Source organism: Labeo rohita, chromosome 18 (assembly GCF_022985175.1).
Source record: "Labeo rohita strain BAU-BD-2019 chromosome 18, IGBB_LRoh.1.0, whole genome shotgun sequence".
In the NCBI taxonomy this organism is placed as follows: domain Eukaryota; kingdom Metazoa; phylum Chordata; class Actinopteri; order Cypriniformes; family Cyprinidae; genus Labeo; species Labeo rohita.
The window spans coordinates 4,662,196-4,673,371 of NC_066886.1; the positions used below are offsets into that span (position 1 = coordinate 4,662,196).

Below are 11,176 nucleotides of genomic sequence, written 5' to 3' on the forward strand. Positions count from 1 at the left end.
ATAGAAAGCAGTTATTTTAAATAGCAAAAATATTTCAAAATTGTACTATTTTTGCTGTACATTGAATCAAATAAATGCAGGCTTGGTGAGCAGAAGAGACTTCTTTAAAAAGCATTAAAAATCTTACTGTTCAAAAATGTTTGACTGGTAGTGTATATAAAAAAACTAGAACTAATAAAAAGGGAAAAAGAACATAGTAAAATTAATTATATTTAACAGAAAATGGGAATATAATACAAAAATAAGACTGAATCAAATATTGATTAACTATTCAGACAGGCTAATAAAACCTATGTGCAGATTTTATTGTTTTTTTTTTTGAGATTGTAAAAAAAAAACAATAAAAAAATAATAGAAAAAAAATTTAACACTTTAAATATAAATTCAATAAACATAATAAATATAAATATGAATTATTCAACTCCAATAAACTATTCTACTATTTTTGATTAACAGTGATAATAAAAAATGTTTCTTGGGCAGGAAATCAGCCTATCAGAAAAATGTGTGTAAAGGGTCACGTGACACTGAAGACTGGAGTAATGATGCTGAAAATTCAGCTTTGCATCACAGGAATATATTATATTCAAATAGAAAACAGCTCTTTTAAATTGTAATAATATTTCACAGTATTACAGTTTTTATTGTATTTTCTGATTAAATAAATTAAGCCTTGGTGAGCATAAAAGTCTTCTTTCAAAAGCAATATAAAATTGAACAGTAGTGGATAAGTATTATGTAGTAGTGTCTATTTAGGATGTATAAAATGCTATTAAATGAGCCTAAGTAATACCTAAAATGGCATTTCCAATACTTTGATTTCCACCACAGTATGCTGTTAAACACACTATATATTCTGAGATGTGCTGAAAGCATTAATGACTTTGAATGTTAATGTCATTTTTTTTTCTGTGATGAATATTTGACATTGTTAGTAGACAAATTAAATAAACAGTGAGAGAACAAGTGTGAGGTTTTTTTTCACAGCGCCAAAGTGTCCATTATAAAAACACCTATAAATGAATCAGCAGATCGTGTGCACTCACAGTAAGCACTTCCTGTCTGAGACAAACAGGCTCCACGCTGCTAATGAGACGCAGCACCAGATCCATCATGGCTGACGTGTCCAAATGTTTCAACACCTGACCTATGAAATCCTCCTTGCTCTTTAGGAAACTGATCACCTAATAAATAATAGGAGTGAACAAAGAGCTGATTGAAAAAATCATGCAGAAAAACAGATTTGCAAATGAAAAAGAGACATGATGGCCTACCTGCTCTGTCTTGCGGGTGATGAGGCTGCCGAAGGTCTTGCTGAAGAAGGAGGCCAGTAGAGGGTTCAACGGAGTCTTCTGCTCTAGGAAACTATAGAGTGTGTTCAGCAGAGACTCGTCCCCACCAACTTTATCATTGATGAGGGACACATCGCATGTCAACAGCTCACATGCTACATTAGCAAACCTGCATTATAGACAGAGAGAAAAGGATGATATGTAATGCAAATAAATTCAGTATACAATGCAAAATGAATTGCAAACAAGTCTACATTTATCTTATATGTGACCCAGGACAACAAAACCAGTCAGAAGGGTCAATTTTTTTAAGGGAAAGCGAAATTGAGATTTATACATCATAAATAAGCTTTCCATTGATGTATGGTTTCTTTAAGATAGGGCAATATTTGTCTGAGATACAACTATTTGAAAATCTGGAATCTGCAAAAAAAAAAAAATTAAATATTGAGAAAAATCACCTTTAAAGTTGTTGAAATTAAGTTCTTACCCATGCACATTACTAATCAAAAATTACATTTTGTTATATTTACGGTACAACAAAATATCTTCATGGAACATGATCTTTACTTAATATCCTAATGATTTTGGCATAAAAGGAAAATCGATAATTTTGACCCACACAATGTATTTTTGGCTATTGCTACAAATATCCCCGTGCTACTTAAGACTGGTTTTGCTGTTCAGGGTCACACAATGAAATTCAGATATTTAGAAACTTGAAATGTGTTTTATCCATTGGCAAGTTTGTCTGTAAATTAGCAAATGGACAAAATAGAATTAACACTGGTGTTTATTATCTAAGTGCATGTGCAAATATCATTGTTTAATGGTCAAATTATGCCTGTCCAGTGAATCCTAGAGGGCCAAATGAGTATTGTTATAGTTAACTAACACTATTATTAGTTGTTTCCAGTAACTAAAATAAAGCGGAAATAAAAAAGAAATAAAAGTATAACCAAAGAAGTAAAAGTAAACTTACTATAACTGAAATAAAAAAAATAACAAAGCAAACAGAAATCTATACACTATCAGTCATAAAAAGACTCTTCTGCTCACCAAGCCTGCATTTTTGATCCAAAGTATAGCAAAGACAGTATAAAACTTTGAAATATTTTTACTATTTAAAATAACTGTTTTTTATTTTAATATATTTTAAAAAGTAATTTATTCCTGTGATCAAAGCTGAATTTTCAGTATCATTACTCCAGTCTTCAGTGTCACATGACCCTTCAAAAATCATTCTAATATGCTTTTTTTTTAATTATACTATTATCATTATCAATATTTAAAACAATTGAGTACATTTTTTCAGGATTCTTTGATGAATAGAAAGATCCAAAGATCAGCATTTATCTGAAATAAAAAGCTTTTGTAACATTATACACTATACCATTCGAAAGCTTGGAGTCAGTATATATATAATTTTTTTTTTTATTTTGGAAATAAATTATAGAAATTAATATTTTTTTATTTAGCAAGGATGCTTTAAATTAATTAAAAGTGATGATAAAGGCATTTATAATGTTACAAAAGATTTCTATTTCAGATAAATGCTGTTCTTCTGAACTTTCTATACATCAAAGAAACTTTCAACATAATAATAATAATAACAATAAATGTTTTTTTTAGCAGCAAATCAGAATATTAGAATCATTACTGAAGGATCATGTGACTGGAGTAATGATGCTAAAAATTCAGCTTTGAAATCACAGGAATAAATTACTTTTTAATGTATATTTAAATTAAAAAAGTTATTTTAAATAGTAAAAATATTTCTAAATTTTACCGCTTTTGCTGTGCTTTGGATCAAATTAATGCAAGCTCGGTAAGCAGAAGAGACTTCTTTAAAAACATAAAAAATCTTGGGTGGTAGTGTATATAAAAAAAACTAAAACTATTAAAAAGGGAAAAAAGTAAATAGCAAAGTTACTTAAAATTACTTAAATTAAAATGAACAGAAACTGGGAATATAATATAAAAATAAAACTGCACCAAATATTAATTAATTATTCAGACTGCCTAATAAATGTACATAAAATTTAAATGTACATAAATCAATCAATCAATATTTCAAAATGGCCAAATACCTGTAAAATGAATTAGCTAGCTACATGATCTATAACTGGCCAAATATCAGCTATTTAATCATCCTGTCCAATCTCAAAATGGCCAAATATTGGTCAATTCATTGGACTGATCAATATTTTTTTCTCCACCACAGGCAAAGTTTCAAATCATTTTATTTTAGAGCTGCTCAGAAAGTAATCCAGACCGTCTTTCCACTCACTTGTAGCGCAGTTTCTCCTCCCGGTCAGCAGGGGGCTCGTGCGTGACGAGGTTGAGGAGCTCCAGCATGCTGCTGTCCCGTGTGAGAAAGAGGAGGAGGCGCTGATTCTGGGCCTTGCACTCCTGAAGCACATCTTCTTCATCCAGCAGCTCCTGTAGGGTCACGTCCTCCTTCTCCAAGAGCTTCTCAATCTGAGAGGAGTTGTGCAGGTCGAACTTCCAGAACATGACTGCAGCTTACAGACGAAAGAGAGAGAGTGCCTGAGACAGAAAGAGAGAGGGAGTTACTCAAGCATATCAGAAAAACAAAGCAAGATGGTGTTGCACACAGTTTGCCAGTCAATGACTTATAACACTCTACGTTAGTCAAAAAAGTCGATGTAGAAAATGCACACCGTATCAGAAGAAATCAGTGTATAAATAATGCATGCAAAAAAAACACCTACAGTATAAATAAAACACATTTAGAGCAGCACATACAGCAGCTATTAAACATTAGCAAGTCAGCTGTAATTACACTCTTGACAACAGCTTGAGAATCAATTGCATCAGTCAATTAAAGACTATTAGCTGATCTGATTTCATTTGCCTTAAGGTTGGTCTGTCCCTGGACTTGTATACCACACAAAATCTTACATGGTGTATGATTATGTGTATAATACTAAAGTTGACCATGATAATAATGCTGTTATTGTTTATAACACAGCCCTGCATCTCAAACAAAAATGCCCTAGGCCTAATATTGCCTAATTTGATGATACAGAGTTTAAAATATCAATAAGAACTTTCCATGACAAAATAAGAGGAGATTTTTCAAATCGTATATACAGTTGAGGTCAAAAGTTTACACACAACTTATTAATTATTTTACCAAAATAAGAGGGATCATACAAAATGCATGTTATTTTTTATTTAGTACTGACCTGAATAAGATATTTCACATAACATGACCCTGTTCACAAGTTTACATACGCTTGATTCTTAATACTGTGTTGTTACCTGAATGATCCACAGCTGTTTTTTTTTGTTTAGTGATAGTTCCTCATGAGACCCTTTTTTTGTCCTCAACAGTTAAGCTGCCCGCTGAAATCCTTTAGGTCCCACAAATTCTTTGGTTTTTCAGCATTTTTGTGTATTTGAACACTTTCCAAAAATGACTGCAATACAGAAGGTTCAAACGCTCACTGATGCTCCAGAAGGAAAAACTATGCATTAAGAGTCAGGGGGTGTAAACTTTTGAACAGAATGAAGATGTGTACATTTTTCTTATTTTGCTTGAAAGTATTTTTTTTTATTATTTAGTACTGCCCTTTAGGAACTACAGAAGATACTTACATGTTTCCCAAAAGACAAAATAAGTTAAATTTACCCTGATCTTCTAATTTAACATGTTTTCACTTCCGGCTCTTAATGCATCGTTTTTCCTTCTGAAGCGTCAGTGAGCATTTTAACCCTTTTGTAATAGTCGCATATGAGTCCCTCAGTTGTCCTCAGTGTGAAAAGATGGATCCCAAAATCATACAGTCATTGTTGGAAAGGGTTCAAATACACAAAAATATTGAAAAACCAAAGAATTTGTGGGACCTGAAGGATTTTTCTGAAGAACAACACGCAGTTTAACTGTTCAGCACCAACAAGGGACTCATTAACAACTATCACTAAACAAAAAAACCCAGCTGTGGATCATTCAGGTAACAACACAGTATTAAGAATCAAGTGAATGTTAACTTTTGAACAGAGTCATTTTTATAAATTCAACTATTATTTTCTCATGTGGACTATATATAAACATCTTTTATGTGAAATATCTTACTCAGGACAGTACTAAATAAAAAATAAGATTATCCCTCTTATTTTGGTAAAATAATTAACATTTAACTTCTGACCTCAACTGTATTTTCATAGCTTTATTCAGCATTGTTGCACTTATCAACATAATAAAAGCAATTTTCGTTCTCAAAGGTTTTAGCTTTAAAGACAAAGATAACTATTTAAAATGTATAATTTAACTTACAGTCTGTAAAGGAGTGGGGAATACATCCAAAAACTCTATTCAATGTCAAAGAACTTCACATAAAAGTTTAAATAGAGCTTTTTCACTATATCTGTAATTTAATGTTGCTGCTTGATGTAGCAAAACACTCTCAGGTGTAGCAGAAAACATCTGGGTCATTCCAACCTTGAAATCATGCAAAGAAATTACGTTTTTTTGAGAAAAACATTCCAGAAAGTGGACTTCAATGGTGGCCAACAGGTTAAAGGTCCAAATTGCAGTTTCAAGGCAGCTTTAAAGGGCTCTACACAATTTCAGCTGAGGAATAAGGGTCCTACCTAATGAAACGATCAGTCATTTTCTGAAAAAAAAAAAAAAAAAAAAAAATTATATACTTTTTAACCACAAATGTTCATGTTGCACTAGCTCTAAATGCATAATTATGTTACACAGCTTTTCATGTCTGTACTTCGGTTCAAAAAAGCAGGGTAGGGCGAAAAGCTCCATCTCATTTTTTCCTCTAACTTCAAAACCATCCGACATTGTTTTACCCTTTTTTTTGTAAAGCGCATTTGACTTTCTTTGCACGTTTGTTTTGTAAACGCCTATGTCACATGTGCATGATTACACTAGCGCGAGATGAGCATTTGTGGTTAAAAAGTATATAAATTCGTATTTTTCTTAAAAAAATTATTGATCATTTTGCTATATAAGACCCTTATTCCTCGGTTGGGATCGTGTAGAGCCCTTTGAAGCTGCACTGAGGCTACAATTTGGACCTTTAACCTGTTAACCACCATATGGAGAAAAATCCCAGAATGTGTTCCTCAAAAACCTTAATTTCTTTTCAACTGAAGAAAGAAAGACACGAACATCTTGGATGACATGAAGGTGAGTAAATTATCAGGAAATTTTCATTCTGGAAGTGAGCTTCTCCTTTAAGTCATGATAATAATAAATTACCTTCAGTCAGATGGTGTGTCTCCTTAGTTGGGATGCAGAGACCAGTTTACACACATTGGTTTACTAGACTGAGTGGTCAGTGGTCATACAACCCATCCATCCACAAGGCTGCCTTACATTACATCACAGGCACCTGTAGGGACAAAGACAAGTCATCAAAACATGACTAAGACCAGCGAGCTGCAATTAAGCCACATTACAGTTCTGTAATACCACTAGGACTCAAGCTGAATAAGCTGTTGTTTAAACACACATGAATGTGTTCACACACACACACACACACACACACACACACACTGACAGCAGCATGTTCCTTTTTAGTCTTTTAATGGGATTAATCAGCGGATATGAGGTCAGCTGCCAACCTAAACTACATCATGTCACAGACCATTACTGCACAGCCGAGCATAACTGTAACATTTATATGTGCTATATAAATCACCATCGTTTTTAATGTTATTACCTTTTTATGACGTCCAGCACTAGATATCACACAGCAGATAGATAGATAGATAGATAGATAGATCATTTAAATATATGTTGATATTTACCTAATGGTAGAACTTTCAAAGTGAGATTTTAACAAAATATCAGTGCTGGTACTACTAGATCTTAGTGCTGCGTTTGACACTGTCAATCATAACATTCTTCTAGAGAGACTAGAAAACTGGGTTGGGCTTTCTGGGATGGCTCTCAACTGGTTCAGGTCATACTTAGAAGGGAGAGGTTATTATGTGAATATAGGAGAGCATAAGTCTAAGTGGACGTCCATGACATGCGGAGTCCCTCAAGGCTCAATTCTTGCGCCGCTCTTGTTTAGCCTGTATATGCTCCCACTGAGTCAAATAATGAGAAAGAACCAAATTGCCTATCACAGCTATGCTGATGATACCCAGATTTACCTAGCCTTATCGCCAAATGACTACAGCCCCATTGATTCCCTCTGCCAATGCACTGATGAAATTAACAGTTGGATGTGCCAGAACTTCCTTCAGTTAAACAAGGAGAAAACTGAAGTCATTGCATTTGGAAGCAAAGAGGAAGTTCTTAAAGTGAATGCATACCTTGATGCTAGGGGTCAAACAACTAAAAACCAAGTCAGGAATCTTAGTGTGATTCTGGAGTCAGACCTTAGTTTCAGTAGTCATGTCAAAGCAGTAACTAAATCAGCAAACTATCATTTAAAAAACATTGCAAGAATTAGATGTTTTGTTTCCAGTCAAGACTTGGAGAAACTTGTTCATGCCTTTATCACAAGCAGGGTGGATTACTGTAATGGTCTCCTCACCGGCCTTCCCAAGAAAACCATTAGACAGCTGCAGCTCGTCAGAACGCTGCTGACAGGATTCTGACTAGAACCAGAAAATCTGAGCATATCACACCAGTCCTCAGGTCCCTACACTGGCTTCCAGTTATATTTAGAATTGATTTTAAAGTACTTTTACTCATTTATAAATCACTCAATGGCCTAGGACCTAAATACATTGCAGATATGCTCACTGAATATAAACCTAACAGACCACTCAGATCATTAGGAGTCAGTTAGAAATACCAAGGGTTCACACAAAACAAGGGGAATCCGCTTTTAGCTATTATGCTGCCCGCAGTTGGAACCAGCTTCCAGAAGAGATCAAATGTGCTAAAACATTAGCTACATTTAAATCTAGACTCAAAACTCATCTGTTTAGCTGTGCATTTACTAAACGAGCACTGTGCTTCGTCCGAACTGATTGCATTATGTAGAATCATTTTCTGTTTTTAACTGTCTTAAACTTATTTTAAATCAATTTTTAAATCATTATATCAATCAGTTTTTACATTTTACATTTTTTGTTTTATTGTTGTGATCATTGTTTTTATGATTGTTCTACTTCCTTTTTTGTGATTGTTAGGGGCCAAGCACCGAAGGTGCGATGGCATCTATTGTATCCGTTAGAATTCTTCTTATTATTATTCTGCTTCTTCTTCTTCCGCTCTGGAAGTCTATGGCAGCCCATAGAACCGATTGCGGGAAAGTTGTGAAATTTGGCACACTGATAGAGGACAGTCCCATCATTAACCATAGGAAATTTGGAGTCTCTCACTCAAACTCTCTAGCGCCACCACCTGTCCAAAATTTCAATAATTTTTTGCTAATAACTTTTGAACTGTAAGCCACAGAATGAAAACTCTTTTTTCCCCTGAATCCTTGGCTCATGCCGAGTTGATTGAAGTCCAAAATTCAAAAATCTTAAGGTTTAGTTTTTTTTTAGATAATTTTTTGTTCGAACTCGTCCTAGACGGTTTGTCTGATTTTCACCAAAATTGGCTCAGATCATCTTCAGACCATGCTGGCAAAAAGTTATGGATTTCGTGTCGATACACAAAACGGTTTTCATTTAGCGCATCAACGAATTTGCTGGAAAGATGCCAAGTTACATCTGAGGCTGTATTTCTGCATTGCTTTGACATATTGACACCAAATTTTATACGCGCCATTGTCACCTCACGCTGACCACGCCACATCAATTTGGTAATGGCGCCACCTATTGGTCAGAAGTAATACACCATTCATTAAACATTAATAATGAAATTTCCAAAAATGCTAATAACGTCTGATTGCATTAGCCTATTGTAATGAAACTGGTCTCAAAACATTCCTTGGGTCATGCCGACAACACGCATGCCAATTATACCACAGTTGGCCGAATTTCCTGTCCGCCATTTTGACTAATGTACAAAACCTACTTTTTCAAACTCCTCTTAGACCGTTGGTCCGATTATCACCAAATTTGACTCAAATCATCTTCAGACTGTCCTGACTCAAACTTATGGATTTTGTGTTGATAGACGAAACTGTTTTTGTACAGCGCCACTACACATTTGTGGCACGATGCCAAAATAACTCTGAGGCTGTATCTTTGTAAAGCTTTGAGATGATGACACCAAACTTCTTGTGTGTGTCATTGTCACTTCACACTGAACACATCACATCAATTTGAAAACAGCACCACCTGTTGGTCAAACGTGATAAGCCATTAAATAATATTATTATTGGTTGTATTTATGATTTTTCAGCCATTTCAACTGATATCATCCTAAAATGGCTTTAATTATTTATTGTTGTAGTCGGTCTGTTGTTTCTTGCCATACTTAGCTCCTCATTCTGCCTCTTTTGTGCTTGGCTCCACAATTCCTTTTATGTAAAGCACTTTGAATTACCTCTGTGTATGAAATGTGCTATATAAATAAACTTGCCTTGCCTTGCCATTATGAACACCAGACAGCAAATACTGAAGAACTGATATCACGTGTTTTGCTGAAAGCAGGAATACTGCAGAGATCAACACGTGTGTGATCAAATCATACAGTCCACCCATCACACACGTCACGCCCACACTTACGTGTGTGACAGGGCGTTCAATGACATTCTGACGACTGTACAATTCTCATTCGCATACTATTTTTCGTTAAAATACACACGAAACGTCTTTATGATAACCAAATTCAAGATCAATGTCAGACAGACACACAACGGCCTCGCTCAATGTCACTGTCCGCGATCCACCAATCAGAACACAGAGGCGAGACTCGAACCACCAATCAGAACGCTAAAAAAATTTGCATGCCTGATTACTGGATGTTGCATAGCATTATAAATGCTTCCACTGCCAAAAGCCTTCAAATCGTACCAAGCGTATTTGCATAAACAAAAGTGAACATACTCCGGAGCCCAAAAAGCATGTCAAAGCAATATTACGACGTGCAGCTATTTTATCTGCTTTATCAGAGCATATGAAGACTGTAAATGAGCGTACACTTCAAGGTGAAAGGCATTTAACATAATCATGGGTTGTTTAACCGTTGCTCGTATGTCACGTGAGTCCATATGCAGGTCATAAACGCTTCTGGTCTGTTCTTAAGAGACGATCGACTAGGATATATACGCAGTGAAACAGTGATAAATAACATTACTACGAACAAATAAACTGCTGTGAACTTACCAGTTCCACTTGGAGATATTACACAAACAGCAATCTGTGATCAGAGCTGTTCTGTAGGCTGTCAGAGGGGAAATGTGATATTTGGTTGGCGTTGCATCGTCCTCCATCCATAGATCCCCCGATATACTTCCTCCTTCAGCAGCCCTGCTTCAGCACTGGCCCCTTCAGAGCTTTAAACTGTGAGCAGAAAAAGATTTTGACATTATTTCTCAAGTCAAAATGGCCGACCAGGAGACGCGGACGCGCTTGCTGTGTGTGTGAACGCGCTTGGGCGATAGGTTCGATTTATCATGTATTGGTTTAGTTTTATGGGAAGACGGAAGCGCTGCATATAAACATATATCCTTTCTTATATATAACAACATAACATTATTATATCCTCCATGATAAATAAATAAATAAATAAATAAATAAATATAAAACATTATATATTTTGTAAAATATTTTGTAAAATTGTATTTAAGAAAAAGAAGACAAATATATACATCAAATATAAATCATATATATAGTCAAATTAACATTATATATAATGTAAAACATTTTGTATAAAAATAATCATCAATTTTATTTATTTTAAGAAAAATAAGACATATACAAACATATACATCAAATATAAATTATATATAATGTTAAATATTTTGTATAAAAATAAGTAT

At 34.5% G+C, this 11,176-nt stretch overlaps 1 protein-coding gene across 4 annotated transcripts in view; it reads right to left on the reverse strand.

The window, feature by feature from the left end:
- The window catches only part of ppp6r2b (protein phosphatase 6, regulatory subunit 2b), a 33,180-nt gene extending 22,410 nt beyond the window's left edge, over positions 1-10,770 (reverse strand). For 3 of the 4 annotated variants that reach the window (XM_051135422.1, XM_051135421.1, XM_051135419.1), the window contains exons 1-5: positions 10,521-10,770; positions 6,538-6,670; positions 3,583-3,842; positions 1,275-1,461; positions 1,047-1,184 (exon numbers count right to left, since the gene is read on the reverse strand). In XM_051135422.1, coding sequence (XP_050991379.1) covers positions 1,047-1,184; positions 1,275-1,461; positions 3,583-3,809 — 552 coding nt within the window. In that variant the 5' untranslated portion in view covers positions 3,810-3,842; positions 6,538-6,670; positions 10,521-10,770. Of the gene's footprint in view, positions 1-1,046; positions 1,185-1,274; positions 1,462-3,582; positions 3,843-5,912; positions 5,936-6,537; positions 6,671-10,520 lie in introns of all 4 variants that reach the window. The other variant, XM_051135420.1, reaches the window with a different exon arrangement.
- Positions 10,771-11,176: the final 406 nt, after the last annotated feature.